Below are 21,174 nucleotides of genomic sequence, written 5' to 3' on the forward strand. Positions count from 1 at the left end.
GCACCAGAGTCCCTCAGAAGCCAGAACGGGTCCCCAGCTAGAAGAGTTCCATCAAGATGACAGACCCTTTCAGAAGAAGTACTCTTCGGCCTTGAGGGAGAAAGCACTGGGTCCTCTAGCAAACGCACACACCCCCAGAGCAGGAGAAGGGGCATCTGTGTCAGCCAGTGTCCAGAATGAGGGAAGGAGAAGAGAGACAACAGTCACCCTCCTTCCCATTCAAGAGAGTGCACCTTGCAGTCTTGACAGAGTGCAGCAAGAGGAGAAAAGGCACCCACTGTGCGCTCCTGTGGTTGCCACTTCTAGAAGAAGTCAACGTGCGGGGCGAGGGTAGACAGACAGCATAGTGGTTATGCAAAGAATGGTTATGCACCAAAGTCCCAGGTTCAATCCTCCCTGCACCACTGTAAGCCAGAGCTGAGCAATGTTCTAGTAAGAAAAGGGAAGGGAGCCAAGCGGTGGCACAATGCGTAAAGCGCGCGTGGCAGAAAGCGCACAGGACCCCGGTTTGAGACCCGGCTCCCCACCTGCAGGGGGTGCCCTTCACAGGCGGTGAATCAGGTCTGCGGTGTCTTTCTCTCCCCTTCTCTGTCTTCCCCTCCTCTCTCTGTCCTACCCAACAGCAACAACAGCAATAACAATAACAACTAAACAACAAGGGCAACAAGAGGGGAGAAAAAAAATAAAAAAATTAAAAAGGAAAGGGGGAGGGGAGGGGAGATCTGTGTCAGCCTAGATCCACACTGTGATAGATAGATAGCAACTAGCAGTCAGACAGGTAGCTTGGGCAAGGGGCAGCTTTTCCAGGGTCAAACAATGAGTGGGAGTGGAGGAATGATCAAAGACTGAGGTCTCACAGAGAGTCACCGAGGTGAATCCGAGTCTGCGAGTACAGATGAGCTTTATGTCCGGCCTCCCCATCCGACACAAGAGACAGAGGACTTGACTCTGTGTGACGGGCCGTGAGGACAACACTGCCTCCCTCCTGTGGCAAGTGCCTCCTGCAGAGGAGGGCAAGGACGGTGGTTGGTGCCCGAGAGCCGGCCTCCCTGCCAGTCTCCCAGCTGGCTTACTAGGCTTGGTCAACTCCCTCTTGACAATTCACTGGAAACGCCAAGTATCCGAGAGTAACCACACAGAACGTTCTGCCAGTCGCAAAAAGCCCGAGTGAGTTTCACTTCCTGCCCTAGCTTGAGAGCGAGGCATCCAGAGAGTCTACTTGTGGGGCAGTGCCTATGACCATGGGCTTTGTTTAGCATGCAAGACCAAGAAGGGAAGAGGGCTACCTTCCCCCGGAATGGGAAAGAGCTGGGCAGGGAACCCCCACCCCCACCCCCGGACACCCCCCAGCCCCGCCCCTTCTCCCTCCTGTTCTCCTTCCCTTCCCACTCCCCCAACCAGCCATCACTGGGTCAGACTGTTGGAAGAGTCCCAATCCAGCCCGCAGCAGGCAGAAAAGGCACACGCGGACGGCCCGCCCTGTAAGCTGCACATCTGAAGAGGAGAATTAAAGCAGCCTTCCAAAAGGAAATCAAGAAAGGGAACGGTGAACTGAGCACGTAGTAAGGACCCTGGCATTTTGTCCATCTCCTCAGAGGCTCGTACGTGGAGTGGCTTTACTCAGTGTGTCTGTGGCTATTCTGCCCCATCCCACTGCTGCCTTGGAGCCTCCCCCTTCCAAAAGCAAGGTTGACATGACAACCAGAGCACCAGTCACCATGGTCCCTAACCACATCCGCCAGGGCTTGGCATGCTGAGACATGTGCCAGCTCTGTTGTCTGTAGGGCACTCCTGGCCACAGTGCAGAGCAAGCTATAATCAAGTCAGAAACCACCACATTCGTATAGAACCCAGCTCAATATAAATATTCATTAAATGTGAAAACCTATGGTGATGCAATGTTGAGACTGCAAATTTAAACACAAGAGTCAGGAAACGCAAGCATTACCACTGCCACTGGAACTCAAAATCCCCCACACGGCCCAATTCACGCACAAGTCAGCTTCTAGGCGCCCTACAGTTTTAAACTGATAACACCAATGCTTAAAACTGCACAGTATTCAACTCCCCAAACGAGGGTGGTATTTGCTGATGGACCCTGGGACATTTCTGTAGTGGACATGCTGGGTAACCCGCTACTACAAGTCAGATGTGATACCGGGGACTCTGCACTCACTCATGCGAGAACCAATAACCTTCATGTGCCAACACACAGATAACTGAGCAGCGGCTTAGTACCTTCCCAGTGTGTACAGAAGGTCCTGCAAAGAGCAGGAAGTCCATTTACCAAAGTAACATCTAAGCTTCTCCTACACCGCAGCCTGCTGGCCTCTTCAGAAACGCTACTGCGTTCCTTATCACGTCTCCTTCCGGGTGGGGGGGGGGGGGGGCTGGGGGGGTCCAGAACACAGTTTGCTACAGATTTAAGCAGGGCGCGCACTGCAGCTCCTGTGCAAGCCCGCCAAGCAGTCCTCTTCTCCGGCGCGCTCTCACGAGGTCCTGGCAGTCACAGCCCAGGCTAGAAAGGGTGTCGTCCGTCTCCGTGTCCTGTTCCAGACCACATGGAGGGCAGAGGCGAGGTGGGGTTATTTGGAGATCCTCTCCCATCCTCACTAGCTAGACACGCCCATTTCTGAACGCTGCTTGTGAAGAGCCGCTATGAGCACAGTGCCCCTTCCTCAGAGAGCTCAGTCTACTCCTGAGCAGACAAGCAGCCCCCGCACTATGCCGCCCGCCCCACCGTGCAGTGGCCTAGCACGATTTCCATTCAGGAAACACTGGAGAGTTAGCCAGGCATGAGGGGAAGGAACATGGCACAACTCCTACCTATTGGGAGCTGTGATCTTGTGAGAAAAACCAGTAATAAAAAAGTAACTATGAGAAAAACACCGGCTGGAATAAGGAATTTAAGACCAGTTGGGAAATGAAAAGCAGTGTGTCCTCAAGCTCAGAGGAAGGCACTGGGAGCTATCTGACAAGGCAGAGGTAGGAAGAAGCTGAAAGAGGAGAGGGCAGAAACGGGCTAGGAACATGAGGCTGAGAGACAGCGGCAGACAGGCAGTCCAGAGCAAGGCAGGCTCAGAACCAGTTCCAGGGAGGAGCAGGGTGGGAATACACGGATCCCAAGCCCACGGCAACAAGGCAGCAACTGGAGGGGCCAGGGAACATCTGACGAGGCTGCAGAGTAAACGGCAAGACTGCAGTCAAGAAAGCAACAATGATCACAGGTCACTGTAGAGAGACGGCTCTGGCAAAAGGAGAGGAGGAAAGAGACTGTGAGGCAGAGAAGCACAAGCGTGGAAAGGTCAGGTCCACAAGGAGAGCCAGGCAGTCACCCTGAGTACACCCTTTTCTCTGTGATTTGGCCACTAGCTCCCTTGATTGAAGTTTTGCAAAGGCTTTGCAAATCAGGCTTGCAACATTCTTTACGTGCCATTAGCTGTCTGCTCACCACCTACTCCAAGACTGAGGCACATTCTGAATAGAGGCCAAGTCTCTGGGTATCCAGTGATATTTCCAAAAAAAAAAAAAAAAAATCACATAAACGTGCTGAGCACACAATGACAAAGGCGTTTAAGTAAGTGTACGACTAGTTACAGAGGAAAGCATTCTGTGTCAAGTGTGGGACAAGCCTTGGCAACCAGGACAATCTGAGCAGCAGACAGCCTTCTGGGGCCAAATCCAGGGAAGGCCTCCTCACTGGAGGGATGAAACAAGATAATACAAGTGAGCGTGCACCAAGGCCCTGAAGCACCAGGCACGTGAAAGGTTTTCTGGAACTCAACCATCAGAATGGGACGCCATTCTCAAAGACCAGCACTGGAGAGCCCCAGGCCCAGGCTCTGATCCCAGTGCCTGTGGCTAGATGTGCCACTATCTGGAGACTGGGCCACAGCACTGCTGGGGAGGGCGCTGCAGCTTCAACAGTAAATCTAAGAGCCCAAAGAAACCCAGGAGCAGAGAACTATGGGTTTGTAAAGGCCCTAACGAACCACAGGCCCAGAGGTTCTTAGAGCTGGGCTTTCAAAAGGTTCAAGAGAAAATGGAATCAATGATTTAAAAAAAAAAAAAAAAAAAAAAAACACCCTGGCACAAGACACAGCAGCAGACTGAGCTGTCGAGCATGAGGTCCCAGATTCGATCCCAGGGATCCCATGTGCTAGAGTGATGCTCTGCTCTCTCCCAGCCAGCCTCACTAATAAATAAACCTTGGGGTGGGTGTAGGTAGTGCGCCTGGTTGGTGCACGTGTTACCATGCTCAAGGACTCAAGTTCAAGCCTCTGATCCCAACCTGCTAAGCAAGCTATATACGTGGTGATGCAGACTCCCTGTCTCCCCCTTCGCTCTCAAGTTATGTTTCTATCCTAAATGCATAATTTTTTTTAAGTATATAAAATATCAGCCCAGGAGATGGTACAGTGGATAGAGCATTGGACTCTCAGGTATGAAGTTCCAAATTTGATCCCCACTACTGCATGTGCCAGAGTGATGCTCTGGTTCTCTCCCACAAATAAACCAACAAATCTATTTATAGATGAAAAAATAATCACTCTAGTGAGGTTCAGGTCAGTGCAGCCTTTCCGGAAGATTAAATGGACATATGTGGGAGTCCACCAAAGGGTCACCATATCACTAAGAATATCCAACATGTAGAGAGCTGAGGAAGGAGAAAAAGAAGATTCACCGACTACAACTGGTGCTTTCAGCTTCCAAGCTTCTGGGGCTGGGAGGAGGGATGGCGGCAAACACGTGTCTTCAGGGCTCAGGCCTGGATAAACTCGCTTATCAGTGTGTGCAGTCAGCTGACACAAAGCTATAAGGACTGTGGTCTGAAGAGCTTGCGGCCAGAGTCTCTGAAGGGAGCAGCTTGCTGCCAGAAAGAAATACAGGTCCACTACTGTCAGATCTCTCTAATTTCTTTTTTTTATTATTATTATTTATTTTTATTTATTTTCCCTTTTGTTGCCCTTGTTTTATTGTTATTGTAGCTATTATTGTTTCTGTAGCTGTTGTTGATGTCATTGTTGGCTAGGACAGAGAGAAATGGAGAGAGGAAGGGAAGGCAGAGAGGGGGAGAGAAAGACAGACACCTGCAGACCTACTTCACCACCTGTGAAGTGACTTCCCTGCAGGTGGGGAGCCGGGGGCTCGAACCGGGATCCTTTTTTTTGTAATTTTCCCTTTTGTTGCCCATGTTTTCTTATTGTTGTTGTAGTTGTTATTGACGTCCTCGTTGTTGGACAGGACAGAGAGAAACGGAGAGGGGAGAGGAAGACAGAGAGGGGGAGAGAAAGACAGACACCTGCAGACCTGCTTCACCGCCTGTGAAGCGACTCCCCTGCAGGTGGGGAGCCGGGGGCTCGAACCAGGATCCTTACACCGGTCCTTGTGCTCTGCGCCACCTGCGCTTAACTGGCTACACTACCGCCCGACCCGCAGATCTCTCTAATTTCAAGAGTCAAAGCCTCACACTGTTAGATACACTTTCCAGATTTTTACCAGGGGCCCACCAAGATACTAGGAAGCCACTATCGGCTGGGCCAGGACACACGGCTGCTCACAAAATCCCTGGTAGTCTAAGGCTGGGCTCTGCTTGCAACTCACCCTCTGTGAGCTGAAGCCTAGCCTGCTCTAAGTAGAGAGCCTACTCAGTCGGAACAAGACGTGCAGAAGAGCATGCAGTGGCACCATCTGGGGCCAGCCCTGCCACAGGCTCTGCTGACAGGACACTGGTCCTCTGCTCTGACGTCTGCTCGGGTCTCCGAGCACAGTCATCTATCTGTCTGATGGTCAGAGTCCCTGCCAAGACCCTGATAGCAACCCAGAGCTGCTGACCTGGGAGATGTGCAGACCCCACGTCCTGTCCTTGCATGTTGACACTAGTCACCCCAGATCCTCAGAGAAGAGGGGGCAAGCCAAGATTTTACTACATAGGACACGATAGGACTGCATGGACTTTTCCTTGCCATTATGGAGCTGCAAGGAGGTTGGTTTGGTATGTGTACAAACAGGCGACCCATTTCAAGCTAAAGAATGTGGAGCCTGGGTTCAATCCTTCGCACCAAAATTGGGGAAAATGGTCTCCAGGAGCAGTGGATTTGTAGTGCAGGCACTGAGCCCCAGGGATCACCCTGGAGGCAAAAACAAATATAAATAAAACAAAATGTACTTCTAAAAAATACAAAAGAGTTAGGTGTTGCCACCATGTTCAAGGACCCAAGTGCTCATGCCCTACCTGCAGGGGAGAGGCTTCTGAGCCATGAAGAAGTGCTGCAGGTGTCTCTCTTTCTCTCTCCCTATCTCTCCCCACCTCTCCTATCAGTTTATCTGTCTCTATGCACTAACTAAATAAATATTTTTAAAAGATACGAAAGACTGACAGTCTATCTATAGGTAATGGAGTTCATTTTTCTTTCCTATACTTCGTTGTATTTTCCTAGTACAATAAACATGACTATTTTATAACTGAATCAATGCTATAAGCTTTTTTTTATTAAATATTTATTTATTTCTTTATTCCCTTTTGTTGCCCTTGCTGTTGTATTGTTGTAGTCATTATTGATGTCATTGTTGTTAGATAGGACAGAGAAATGGAGAGAGGAGGGGAAGACAGAGGGGAGGGGGAGAGAAAGATAGACACCTGCAGACCTGCTTCACCGCCTGTGAAGCGACTCCCCTGCAGGTGGGGAGCCGGTGACTCGAACCAGGATCCTTTCGCCGGTCCTTGCACTCTGTGCCACCTGCACTTAATGCGCTGCACTACAGCCCAACTCCCCGCTAAAAGCTTTTAAGGAAGATTTTGACCCTCACGGTAGAGAATGAATCAGATGTTCATGCATAAATCTTGGTAAAATCCACCCAGGTCCTCAGGCAAACAGATCAGTGAGCTCCAGCTTGAGTGACCTGAGTTCAATACCAGAACTGTGACCTGGAAACGGTCAACATCAACTTCCTCTGCAAAGCGGGGCTGATTCAACTATCTGAGTTTATATGGGCGAGATCACAGAGACAGCATCTGTAAAGCACAAACTGCATCATAAAAGTGATGCTTTTTTTCTCCAGACTGCAACCACAGGAAGGCTTGGCTAAATGACAAAATCGGCATGCTCAGATCAACTCGGGTTCGAGTCAAGTTTTAATCAGATTCTCAGAGCAGTGGATGGCGGGCCTTCTATATATCTAATTGAGACACTCTCACTCCTTCTGCTTTAAAAATGCAGCACCAGGAGACCAGGTACTCCCACTCCTGCCTATATTTTCACATCAGACCCGTAAGATCATCAAAGTCTGTTTCCACAGAACCAAAACTCCACACTGAGTTTCTAGACAACTTTATTTCATTGGCTTCTGGGGAGAGAAGGGGATTAATGTCAAGTCTTACAACACATCTTAAGGGTGATGAAAATAAAGGCCTCTCCCTTGAACCACAATGGGTCCGCTGAGCTCGTTTTCTTCACTGTCATGAGTCAACAGAGCTGCTAAATTAAGTCAGACTCGGAAACATCTCATCCAAGCTACAAGCAGAACCTCCTATCTTGTCTGCCAGATATGAAAGGACACTGCCACAAAGGGGTTACCAGGCTTAACCTCAACGGTGGGTAAAATGGGGGAGAGTTCATCTGGAAAGGCGCCTGTCTTGCTGTGTAAATGGCCAGGTTCAAGCCCCCAGCACACCGCATGGGAATGCCAGACACTGGTGGAACTTCAGTGCCGTGCTGTCTCTTCTGTCCCTGTCTCTCTCCTATCTGTCAAAGTCGGCCTGGAGCAGTGAAGCACCAGATATGGGGGGGATCAGAAGGCTCTACTCCACAGTGTGTTGCTATACACGTCTCCTTAGAATGGGGCTCCAGGTCTTGCCCCTGTAGCCGCTAACAGGGTTACTCACACACTGCGGACAAGGGCTGAAGCTTCCTCATTCCCGCTCATCTCCCTGAAGGATCAGAGCACAGCACTGTCTGTCTGCTAGCTGAGGAGGTGAAGACTCCAGAGTGTTAGCACCACGATGGATGAGCAGGAAGAATCAAGTGTTTGGTCTTTCAATCCTTTAAAGCAAAAAGTTAGGGAAGGCACAGCCTGTGCAAAGCCAAAAAGGTGATGAACACAAGACAAGATCTCCTTGGACAAAAATACGCAGGCTCTGAAAAGGCTCTAGAAAGCTGGTCACAGGAAGGAGGTGTGCCTCACATCAGAAATCCTCTTAAATGCCAGGACGCGATGGCTGTTCCAACTTTCCCAATAGCCAAAAGACAGCGGAAGCGCCATCGAGTGACAGCTGTATACTTCAAGTCACTGGTCCCTCTTCCCAAAGTTGGCAGACTAGCTCTTTATGAAGAAAACAAGTTAGAATGAGCCTTCTAGGACAGACGAATGGACGGAAGAGAGAAAGAAAGGAAGGGGGGGAGGGAGGCAGGGAGGGAGTCCTTGTAAGGCCAGTTTTCTCAGCTAAAGGTACAGACTCATTTCTTAGTCTGGTTATCTGTCTGATTCTAAATTCTACCATTAGCAGCAGAGGAAGTGAAGTTGGAGATAAAGCTATGGACTTCCAAGCATGAGATCCCAAGTTCAGTCTCTAGAACTTCATGTCCCAGCCGGAGTGATGCCCCAGTTCTCCCTGTGTCTCTCTCATTAGTAAATGCCAGTTGTTCTTTCAAAAGCTCTGACAGGGAGGAAGACTGAGCAACTCAAGAATCGGAGAGCAGCAAGCACCTAACCCCACTGTGCAACCCAGCAGCGCCTGTCACCCCCCGAGTATACCCTTGACCATAAAGCCCCTTCTGCCTCTGCTCCGCCTGGTCTGTCTACTCCATCAGGCACGTCCAGAGATGACAGACAGGCTCAACCCCTGCCTCAGCCAGGCCCTGAGCAAGGACTCTGCCGCTCTGGAGCTGGCTCCTTGTCTGGCTCCTTGTCTGGCTTAATTGCTTCCAGAGTTGCTGCTGGACTCAGTGGTGGCACTATTGAATCCACAGCTCCTGGTGGCCATTTTCTCTCTCTCTCTCTCTCTCTTTTAATTAGATTGGACAAAGAGAAACTGAGAAAGGATGAGGACAGAGAGGGAGAGAAAAAATAGGGAAAACAGACACCTACAGACTTGCTTCACCACTCATGAGGCAAGACCCCTGTGGGGGGTGGGGCAGGGGCTTGAACCCTGGTCCTTGCACTTGGTAATATATGCCTAACCAGGTGTGCCATCACCAGCCCCGACTATAATTCTTCTAATTATGAAGGCTGACTTAAATGTTATTTTTGTCTTGACCTGCAAATCAGCAGAGTTTTACCCATGACAGGTGTCTAGATTAGTGGTGAATTCTGAAGAGTAAGTCCACCGTAAGGGACACCAGACGTGGCCATGAACTGCTCTCCAGGTGCCTGGCCATCCCTAGCAGCTGGCTGCGTCAATGCTCCATGTTTTAGCAGGAAAAGAACACCCCCAGATATTTACCAGACCAGGTAGTGGGAGCTGAGCATCGGTGCACGGGTTAAGCACACATGCTACCATGTGTAAGGACCTGGGTTCAAGCCCCCAGTCGTCCCCCCACCCCGCATTATCTGCATTAGAGAGAAGTGGGCAGCACTGCTCTACTGGCCATGAGGTTTCCCTCAGCCTGGAGTTTCCCTTCTGGTAGCCAGGAGCTTGGAGCCGGATCTCTGTGCATGGTAACGTGTGCTCTACAGGATGAACTATGTCCCAGCACTCTGATGCCCACTAAGTGGACTGGGCATTCAGCAGCACCAAGTAGCCCATAAGTCACCCAACGTGGCTCCAGCGCTGAGCCCCGGCCCGCAAAGGCAGGTATGAGAGAGGAGTCACTCTGCAGTGAGGGGAGCCCATCCGCACACGGCTCTCCCGCGTCCTCGCCCTCCTAGACACTGCTGTCTAACTGCCGGGAATTCTTTTGCAGTGACCAACTTCTCACTTTCCCAAGGATGGCGCAGATAAATCTGAGAAGTTAACTCCTTATAGATAGTGGATGCCCGGAGATGGAGGCGGGATTACCACTGGCCCACACACAGGTCTGGCCCTACAAGACAACAGCACGGGGTCTACTCCAGGACGGGGCTCGGGCACCTGCACAAGTGGACGCGCTCTGAGGGCGCACAGCTCTCCTCACTAGTGGACGCTCGGCCAGGGCTTCTCTTCTCCTCACACAACAATCCTGGAGGCCAAACTGTCTGTCTTCTCAACAGCATTTCAGACTATACAGAAAGGTCATGTACCTACAGGCCACCTCTCAATGTCTACGGTCGCCAGGCTAAGAAGCCAGGTAGTGTGAGTAGACTGGAGAAAAATCAGCTTTGAATTCGTGTCAAAATCCTAACCACTCATTCTGCTTATTTAGTGAACACAGACTAGGCTGCAATCCAAGTTTTATCCTCTGTTTGCTGTGTGAGGTGGAGAAGTCAAGTTGCCTTTCTCAGACCTGACCTCATCTGCACAATGGGTTAACAAAAGTCGCTAGTTACACGTCAAACGTGTGTGCTGTCACAGGGTCCAGGGACAACAATGACCCCTTCTCTCTACACCACATGCTCCACACTCGCTCTCACTCCCATCTCACCTCCACGCAGAATCTTATTATTAACTCCCATGAGACAAAGAATTCATACGGTCGGTCGAGCTGGGAAGACATCTCAGTGGTCACGCAAAGACTTTCAGGCCTGAAAACTTGAGGTCCTAGGTTCAATGCCCAGCACCACACTACAAGCCAGAGCCGAGCTCTGGGGGTGGTGGGTGGGGATGGTGGGTGGGTGGATGTATGTGTACCTCTCTTAAAATAAATAAATAGGGGATCGGGCAGTGGGTTAAGTACACATGGTGCAAAGCACAAGTACCGGCATAAGGATCCATCCCAGTTCGAGCCCCCGGATCCCCACCTACAAGGAGGTCACTTCACAGGTGGTGGAGTAGGTCTGTAAGTGTCTCTCTCTCTCCTTATCTTCCCCTACCCTCTCAATTTCTCTCTGTTCTATCCAAAAACAAAAAAAAAAAAACCTGAAAAAATGACCACTAGGAGCAATGGATTCACAGTGTAAGCAAAGGGGAAAAAAAATTCACAAGGTGTGGTCTGGGAGATGGCACAGTGGATAAAGCATTGGACTCTCTCAAGCACAACATCCTGAGTTCAATCCTTGGCAGCCAGCATAGGTACCCAAGTTATCTGGTTCATTCTCTCTCTCCTATCTTTCTCATTAATAAATACATAAAATCTTTATTAAAACTTCACAGTTACGAAACACAGCCCTAAGGTCTTCCCCCAAGATCAAAAGCTGGATTTGAACCTGGGAAGGCCATTCTGGTGAGGCGGTCGGCAGTCTGTCCTCTTCTGAGCAGTGTAGATTGGCAGGGAATCATTCTGTTAGACCTGGTCAGTTTTCATGTTCACTTAAAATGCAGACGAAAAGGAAACAGCTGGTCAAATGCTAAACTGCAGAAACACAGTGGCAGGGAAACAAGGCAGAGGACTGGTTCCCTAAGGTGATTCTCTGATACACTCACAGTTAGAACCTCGGCCCCTTCCTCGCTCTCTGCCTAGCTCTCCTCCTGTGCCTTCTCAAGGAAGAGCTCTGACTTAACCCTGAAATGTGTTGAGCCTTCCTCTGCTTTCCAAAACCCTCAACACTTACCCTAGTGTACATCCAGGCCAATTGTAAAATGACACAAAGCATACCACTCAGATTCCTTCTACAAATACATTTCTGCATTCTAAGTATTTGACTTCAAGGGGAAAATGCATTTGCACTTTAAAACAATCTTTCATCTCCAGTGATGCAAATTTTCTGTCTAGCCAACCCTCACCTCACACCACTAGCTTCGGCTTTTACCCAAGTCTTTATTTCATACCGCTAACCATGTGAGCTGCACAGCCTCCGCTGACAGTTTCAGATAATGATCTCATTAACAGCAACAAATTGGTTCAACAACAAAATATGTATCGATATTTTAAAAGCTATTTAAGGTTCCACACCTCAGAACTATAAAAGAAGCATAATTAATTCTTACAACATTCACAATGTGTGTCTGACACTCACCAAGGGACGTCAGTGCTGCACACATAAATGAGATAATAAAATTAACTTGACAGTATTTCACATCCAAACATCTTCACAACTTTTACTGATGAAGATGGGGGACCCCCCTTTCTTCTCACAGAGCACACTGATGACATCAAGAAAGTTATTTAAGTCTAAAATACACGGGGGGGGGGGGGGGGGAGACAGGTAATGATGCACCTGGTTGAGTAGATACATTATATCAGGCGAGGCCTCTGGTTCAAGCCCCCATCCCCGTCTGCAATGGGGAGGTTCATAAATGGTGAGAGTGCTGCAAGTTTCTGTCGCCCCCTTCCCTCTCAAATTCTGTCTCTATCCAAAATAAATATATTTTTTTAAAATATTGGTGGGGGAGATAGCATAATGGTTATGCAAACAGACTCTCATGACTACAACAAGAGCAACAAAATGGGGGAAAAAAACCGCCACTGTGAGCACTGAGCCCCAGAGACAACCCTGGAAGCAAAAAAAAAAAGAGAGACTCTCATGACTGAGGCTCTAAAATCCCAGGTTCAATCCCCTGCACCTCCATAAGCCAGAGCTGAGCAGTGCTCTGGTGTGGGGCCAGGAGATGGTTTGCCTGGCAGAACACACTTCACCTGAGGCCCCACCACCACATGAGAACATCACGCAGAGGAAGATTTGGGGCCAAGCAGTGGCACGCCTGGTTGAGCACACACACCACCATGCATAAGGACCTGGGTGCAAGCCTCCAGCCGCAGGGCGAGCTTCAGGAACAGTGACACAGGGCTGCAGGTGTCTCTCTCCCAATCTGTCTGCCCCTTCCATCTTGATTTCTGTCTCTACCCCATCAATGAGTTTATTAAAAACAAAATGAAGAGGAAGCTTCGAGAATGGTGGAGTGGTGCTGTGGGAGCTCTCCTCTCACTGTCTCTCTCCCTCTGTCTTTCACCTTCTATTGAAAAGAGAAAAAGATGCCCAGGAGAGGGAGGCTAGAATATAGCTCTCTCAGTAGAGGGCACACAGTCCTATGTGTGAGGCCCCCCAAAACCTGGTTTCACACCCTGGCTCCACCCAGAAACACAACAGCACCAGGAGAAGTTCCACAGATGGTAGAGCAATATTAAGGTGCCTCCTCCCTCTAAAATTAATTACTTGAATTGCTACATGTATGTACACACGTGAATTACTACATATATACACACATGAATTACTACATATATATATACACAATCAACCCATATCTCTCTATCTCTCTCTCGCTTTTTAATCAGGCTACCTCCCCCAACCCTCACCCCCGCCCCATGCAAATGACCGAGCAGACACCCTAATTAAGTTGCTGGCAAACCAGACTGAAAAGACAGCTACTGGGGCCGGATGGCACCCGGCTGAGCATTCATATTACATTGCTCAAGGACCCAGGTTCGAAGCCCCAATCCCCACCAGCAAGGAAAATGCTTCCTGAACCAGAGCAACAGTGCTCTCGGTGTCTCTTTCCCTATCTCCCCTTTCCGCTCGATTTCTGTCTCTGTCCAATAGATAAATAAAACGAAGAGATGGCTACTGCATAAATATAAGCCAGCGCACGTGCTTTCACTGTACAGAACATGGAATCAGAAATACCAGCAACACAGTGTGCAGGCAAACGACCCACCACCACGCGCCTGAGGCTGCCTGCTCAACCCCAACACCAGCACATGTACCAGACGGTGCTCCGCTCGTTTCTCCTCCATTTTCTCTCTCCAGCTCAACTCTTCCTCACATACACAATCTTTATACATTTCTTTCCCTTTTTTAATATTTTATTTTATTTATTTACTAAGGAGAGAGATAGGAGGAGAGAGAGAAAGAACTAGACATCACTCTGGCACATGTGCTGCTGGAGATTGAACTCGGGACCCCCTGCTTGAGAGCCCAACACTTTATCCACTGCACCGCCTCCCAGATCACTCACATATACAATTAACATGTTTTAAAAGGTCGGTAATGCATGTATCAGCAACTGCACTGTAAACCTTTAACCCCCAAATAAAACGGCAGAAAAGATCGGTGATGCAAGCCAATTTCTGATCTCAGAATTTTTCTTTTTATAAAGGTTTATTAACGAGAGTGAGAGCTTACGCATCACTCTGGCATAGTCAATACTTCATCCACTGCACTACCTCCAGGACCACTATTTTTAGAATTCTTTTATTTTAATTTTTATTTTTAATGACAGAGACACACATAGAGAAAGACACACACAGAGAGGTACCAGAGCCCTGCTCAGCTCTGGCTTACAGTGGTACCAAGAACTGAAACTGGGACTTTGGAGCCTCAGGCCTGCAAGTTTTTGCAAAACTATTATACTATCTCCCAGACCTGATCTTAGAATTTTTTCTTTGCCTCCAAGGTTATTGCTGGGGCTCGGGCTTGATGCCTGCACCAGAAATTCACTACTCCTGGAGGCCATTTTTTCTCCTTTTGTTGTTGCCCTTGTTGTTTTATTGTTGTGGTGGTTATTATTATTGTTATTGATGTCATTGTTATTGGATAGGACAGAGAGAAATGGAGAGAGGAGGGGAAGACAGAGAGGGGGAGATAAACAGAGACGCCTACAGACGCGCTTCACCACTTGTGAAGCGACCCCCCCTGCAGGTGGGGAGCCGGGGCCCAAACCAGGATCCTTGAGCTTGGTGCCACCTGCGCTTAACCCGCTGCGCTACCGCCCGACACCCCCCCCCCCCGCCCCATCCTTTTATTTTAATCTTAGAATTTTTAAAGAATAAAGACTCTGGGGTCAGGTGGTGGCGCACCTGGTTGAGTACACATGTTACAGTGCAAAAGGGCCTGGGTTCAAGTCCCCAGTCCCCACTTGCAGGGGGAAAAGCTTCACAAGTGGTGAAGCAGGGCTGCAGGTGTCTGTCTCTCTCCCTCTGTGTCTCCCCTTACCCTCTCAATTTCTGGCTATCTCTATCTAATAAATAAAGATAATAAATTTTAAAATATTTTAAAAAAGAAAAGAAGACACTCAGATTATTTCCTCTCCTATACCATGAGCAAACCCCACAAGAAACAACAAGAGTGATGTCACAACACTACAATTTAGGTTAAGCTTTTTCTTTTTTTTGTCACTGGGGCTTCACCACTCCAGGCTGACTTTTTCAGATAGAAAAAGGCAGAGATGTGGTCCAGGAGGTGACGCAGTGGATAAAGCATTGGACTCTCAAAGCATGAAGTCCTGAGTTCAATCCCCGGCATGTACCAGAGTGATGTCTGGTTCTTTCTCTCTCCTCCTACCTTTCTCATGAATAAATAAATTCTAAAAAAAAAAAAAAAAGGAGGGGGGAGTCGGGCTGTAGTGCAGCGGGTTAAGCACAGGTGGCACAAAGCCCAAGGACCGGCGTAAGGATCCCAGTTCAGGTCCCCGGCTCCCCATCCGCAGGGGAGTCGCTTCACAGGTGGTGAAGCAGGTCTGCAGGTGTCTGTCTTTCTCTCCCCCTCTCTGTCTTCCCCTCCTCTCTCCATTTCTCTCTGTCCTATCCAATAACGACAACAACAATAATGACTACAACAAGGGCAACAAAAATGAATAAATAAATATTAAAAGAAAGAAAGAAAGAAAGAAAAAGATAGAGACACAGGGCCAGGTGGTGGTGCACCTGGTTGAGCGCACACATTACAGTGTGCAAGGACCCAGGTTCAAGCCCCTGGTCCCCACCTGCAGGGGAAAGCTTCACAAGTGGTGAAGCAGGGCTGCAGGTGTCTCTCTGTCTCTTCCTCTCTATCTCCCCCTCCCCACTCAATTTCTGGCTGTCTCTATCCAATAATAAATAAAGATAATTTTTTAAAAAAATTTTAAAAAGACAGAGAGCACTAGAAGGAGAGATCCCACAACACTGAAGCGCCTCTCAATGCAGTGGGGGGTCCGGCTGAGCCCCGCGTCAGCAAAGCCAGCACGCTACTTGAGGTGAGCTACTAAGCCAACTCTACATCGTGTTTGAAAACAGTAAGTAAAACCAAATCTGAAACTGTCAAAAGAGATGCTCACAGAAGCATACTGAGTCTGAAGCTGAGCGCCACCTGCTCCTTGTACATTCTCCTTCCCACGCAAAGCGTGCACGCCTCTCTGGAGGAGCTCAATCACCCTTGTCCCTCTAAGACCCATTTTCAGGCAGGGGCCACATCAGCTCCTTCAGTCTGTGTCTGAGGAACTAAGAGAAGCGGGGGGGGGGGGGGGGGGGGGCGCGCACACCACAGCACAAAACACAAGGACCAGCATAGGGATCCCGGTTCGAGCCCCCGGCTCCCCACCTGCAGGGGAGTCGCTTCCCAGGCGGTGAAGCAGGTCTGCAGGTGTCTTGTCTTTCTCTCCCCCTCTCTGTCTTCCCCTCCTCTCTCCATTTCTCTCTGTCCTAGCCAACAACAACGATGTAAATAACAATAATAGTAACAACAACAAGGGCAACAAAAGGGAAAAAATAGCCTCCAGGAGCAGTGGACTCATAGTGCAGGCACTGAGCCCCAGCGATAACCCTGGAGGCAAAACGAGAGAGAGAGGTAGAGGGACTCTGCGGACACACTACTGAGGCCACGCTGTGCTCCTCGCATCCACGTGGGATCCGCTGTTCAGCCAGTAGGTCCCACGGAGAAGCTGCTCACAACAGGCAAGCAGTCAGCTATCCAGAAGCGGCTGCCCAGAAAGCTTGGGTACCCTTGCCACCTTTACTGCAGCCACAAGGGAGTTGAGCATACCTGTTAGTGATTGCTTAACAGGCAAACTTATTAAATACCATTTAAATCATTTTCCTTTACTTAGTAATTGTTGACTTAATTTTTTTTCTTTTGGCTAGGCTAATGGACTATAAAAGAGATAAGCACTTCAAAACGTTTCAAAGGAGAATAGATTCCTTCTACTAAATCACACATTATCTCTCTGCTCACAAGGGTAAAATGGTTACAAATGGTGTGTGTGAACTGCTAATTTTGCATTAAATGGTGAACCCAAGATTATCTCCAAAGCTTAGCACTGCTAATGATGGATAGCTCGCCAGACAAGCTACCGTGCGCGGAAAGAACACAAGTGAAACACTACAGATAAAAATCACAAACTTCAAAAGTGAAGGACCATATTAAAACAGCTCTTGGAAGGTTGTAAATCAAACATTTCTAAAGCCACCCGGGCACAAAGCGAACGGACAGGCCTCGAGCTCACTTATGACACCCAGTTCTTAGCGGGGTGACTGGAGGGGACAGGAACGCTCATCACCGAATCTTTAACATTCAGAGAAACTATGATTATAACATTATGGGGGGTGACCTACATAATCTACATAATCAGAGGCCTGAAACAGCACGTGCTCCCCCCTTCCTCAACCCCTCATAAGCTTAAACCAGTTTGAGAGAAGAAACCAGCCCCCAGCTGTGTAAGGGCACACCTCTCCACAGCCAGCTGCACGGCACCTCTCCTGTCCGCCCAGCCTGCTTATGCCTGTGCAGACCCCTTCCTTCACACGCAGAGAGCCCACAGCTTAGAGGCCTGCCACCACTAGTCACCCCAAAGACTCCGAGCTGAGCATCCCTGACGCCCCCATGGGAGCAGCACAACTTCACCCCCGTGAAGTGCGCCATCGTCACTAACAAGCTGCTGGCATGCTCACTGAGAAGGAGTCACCTGCCCAGCCAGACTCCGTCCTTCCACGGTGGGCACAGCCCAGAGCTCTCAGCCAGTCTCCTCTAAGATGAAGACCTGTGATTCTGAAGAGGTGGAGACGCTGTCTGCATGAGACCCCATTCCCCCAGACTTCAGGCTGTGTGCAGAGCCCCCCCCCAGGACCTCCAGCTCTGTGCAGAGCCCCCCCAGGACCTCCAGCTCTGTTCAGAGCCCCCCCATGACCTCCAGGCTCTGTGCAAAGCCCCCCTTATGCGCATGACCTCCAGGCTCTGTGCAGAGACCCCCCAGGACCTCCAGGTTTTGTGCAAAGTCCCCCAAACCCCATGATCTCCAGACTCTGTCAGAGCCCCCAATGACCTCCAGGATTTGCACAGAGCGCCCCCCCAAAGATCTCAAAGTTCTGTGAGAGCCCCTCCCATGATCTTCACGCTCTATGCAGAGCCCCTCACATGACCAGGCTTTGTTCAAAGCCCCCATAACCCCGATGACCTCCAGGCTATGTGCAGAGGCCCCCCATGACCTCCAGGTTTTGTGAAAAGGCCCCCTACCCTCCATAACATCCAGGCTCTGAGCAAAATCCCCCCAAGACACCAGGCTCTGTGCAGATCCCCCCCAGGAGCGCAGGCTCTGTGCAGACCCCACCAGGACCCAAGGCTCTGTGCAGACCCCCCCCAGGACCCCAGGCTCTGTGCAGAACACCCCCCCAGGACCCCAGGCTCTGTGCAGCCCCCCAGGACCCCAGGCTCTGTGCAGATCCCCCCCACGATCCCAGGCTTTGTGCAGATTCCCCAACCCAGGATCCCAGGCTCTGTGCAGATCCCCCCCAGGGCCCCAGGCTCTGTGCAGACCACCCCCGGACCCCAGGCTCTATGCAGATCCCCCCCAGGACCCCAAATTCTGTGTAGACCCCCCCAGGATCCCAGGCTCTGTGCAGACCCCCCCAGGACCCCAGGCTCTGTGCAGAACCACCCCCCAGGACCCCAAGCTCTGTGCAGACCCCCCCAAGACCCCAGGCTCTGTGAAGATCCCCCCAGGACCCCAGGCTCTGTGCAGACCCCCCCCCACAGGACCCCAGGCTCTGTGCAGATCCCCCCCAGGACCCCAGGCTTTGTGCAGATCCCCCCAGGATCCCAGGTTCTGTGCAGATCCCCCCAGGAACCCAGGCTCTGTGCAGACCCCCCCAAGACCCCAGGCTCTGTGCAAACCCCACCAGGACCCCAGGCTCTGTGCAGACCCCCCCAAGACCCCAGGCTCCGTGCAGATCCCCCCCAGGACCCCAGGCTCTGTGCAGATCCCCCCAGGACCCCAGGCTCTGTGCAGATCCCCCCCAGGACCCCAGGCTCTGTGCAGACCCCCCCAGGACCTCAGGCTCTGTGCAGATCCCCCCAGGACCCCAGGCTCTGTGCAGATCCCCCCCAGGACCCTAGGCTCTATACAGATCCCCCCTAGGAGCCCAGGCTCTGTGAGGATCCCCCCCAGGTTCTGTGCAGACCCCCCCCCAGGACCCCAGGCTCTATGCAGACCTCCCCCAGAACCCCAGGTTCTGTGCAGACCCCCCCAGGACCCCAGGCTCTATGAAGATCCTCCCCAGGACCCCAGGCTCTGTGCAGACCCCCCAGGACCCCAGGCTCTGTGCAGACCCCCCCCAGGACTCCAGGCTCTGTGCCGACCCCCCAGGACCCCAGGCTCTGTGCAGATCCCCCCAGGACCCCAGGCTCTGTGCAGATCCCCCCAGGACCCCAGGCTCTATGCAGAGCCCCCCCAGGACCCCAGGCTCTGTGCAGATCCCCCCAGGACCCCAGGCTCTGTGCAGATCCCCCCAGGACCCCAGGCTCTGTGCAGATCCCCCCAGGAACCCAGGCTCTATGCAGACCCCCCCAAGACCCCAGGCTCTGTGCAGATCCCCCCAGGACCCCAAGCTCTGTGCAGATCCCCCCCAGGACCCCAGGCTCTGTGCAGATCCCCCCAGGACCCCAGGCTCTGTGCAGATTCCCCCCAGGACCCCAGGCTCTGTGCAGGTCCCCCCAGGACCCCAGGCTCTGTGCAGATCCCCCCAGGACCCCAGGCTCTATGCAGATCCCCCCCAAGACCCCAGGCTCTGTGCAGATCCCCCCAGGACCCCAGGCTCTGTGCAGATCCCCCCAGGACCCCAGGCTCTCTGCAGAGGCCCAGCTAGGGGCGAGCGGGCCGTGAGCCGTGACCCTCCCCTCCAGGGCCGTCCGACACACGCATGGAGGACTGGTGACTCCCACTTCAGCCGCTGCCCGCGCCCTGCAGGTCCCGGGAAGTCACCAGCATCGCGCCCCGAGCCCCACCGCCCCGGAGCCGGCTGCTGGCTCCCCCGAAGAGCCTGGCCGGCTGGCGGGAGCACCCGCGCCCGCATCGCCCGCTGCTCCGAGCTGCCACTCAACAGGTAGTTCCCGGGACTCGCCCCGCAGGCCGACCCACACCCACGGGGGCCGGGAGCCCGAGCCCCACACGTGCGCGCCCCCGCCCGCCCCGGAGGCCCCGGCGCGGCGGCCTCGCTCCCCAGGGTGGCCCGCAGCCACGCGGGTCCCGCCGCCGCCGCCCGGGTCGCGCCCCCGCCGCCGCCCCCGCCCCCCGCCCCCCGCCCCGGAGCCATCTTGCGGCGCCCCGCGTACCTGCACGATCTCGCCCTCGGCGCTGAGCGTGGCGCCGGCCCGCGAGAAGCGGCCGGTGAGGCCGGTGGTGTAGGTGGTGTAGTCGCCGCTCGGGCTCGACTCGAACAGCACCACCTCCACGAACGCCGTCTCCTTGGCCCGCGCCGCGCCGGGGCCCGCGGCCGCCAGCAGCAGCCCGAGCAGCAGCGGCAGCGGCGGCGGCGGAGGCAGGCGGCGGCGGGGCGCGCGGGGGCGGCGGCGGGGGCGGCGGCGGCGGCGGCCCGGGGCCCCCGCGCGCCCGCCCGGGCGCGGCCTCATGGTCCTGCGGCGGCCGGGCGCGGAGGGCGGGCGCGGCCGGGCATAGTCGCGGGCGGGCGGGCCGGCGGGGAGCGCGGCGGGCCCCTCACGGCCCCATCGCGGCGGCGGCGGCGGCGGCGGCAGCGGCGGCGGCTTTGTGGGTCGCAGGCTCCGCTCGGCTCCCCCGGCCGTCGCGCCGCGGCCCTTTCATCTGCTCCACGTGAGGGGTTATCCCCGCCCCGCAGCGGCGTGACCCGCTCTCCCCTCCCTCCCCGCACTCCGCCGCCGCGGCCGCCGAGGGGAGCGCCAAGGCGGGGCGGGCGCGCCAAGGCGGGGCGGGGCCTTCGGGGGCGGGGCCTGCTCCTCGGAGCCCCGCCCCTCGCCCCCTAAACCTCCGCCCGCCGCCTGAGCCCCGCCCCCTCATCGTGGCTCCTCCCACTGCTCTGCGTCTTCACTCCGCCCCTCCCCGAAGCCCCGCCCCTCGCTCCTCCTAGCCCGCCGCGGCTGACAGACTGAGCCCCGCCCACAGACACGCTCCGCCCTCCGTCGTGGCTCCTCCCACTGCCCTGCGTCTTCACTCCGCCCCTCACC

General features: G+C 52.8%; 1 protein-coding gene across 2 annotated transcripts in view; it reads right to left on the reverse strand.

Annotated features, from left to right (window-relative positions):
• ZNRF3 (zinc and ring finger 3) overlaps positions 1-20,899 on the reverse strand; it is a 142,253-nt gene extending 121,354 nt beyond the window's left edge. The window contains exon 1 of one of the 2 annotated variants that reach the window (XR_009550365.1): positions 20,308-20,898. Coding sequence is in view for 1 of the 2 variants with exons in the window: in XM_060192913.1 (XP_060048896.1) it covers positions 20,308-20,604 (297 nt within the window). In the remaining variant the exon portion in view is untranslated. Of the gene's footprint in view, positions 1-20,307 lie in introns of both variants that reach the window. The other variant, XM_060192913.1, reaches the window with a different exon arrangement.
• Between the last annotated feature and the right edge of the window lie 275 nt (positions 20,900-21,174).

This window comes from Erinaceus europaeus, chromosome 6 (assembly GCF_950295315.1).
Source record: "Erinaceus europaeus chromosome 6, mEriEur2.1, whole genome shotgun sequence".
NCBI lineage: Eukaryota > Metazoa > Chordata > Mammalia > Eulipotyphla > Erinaceidae > Erinaceus > Erinaceus europaeus.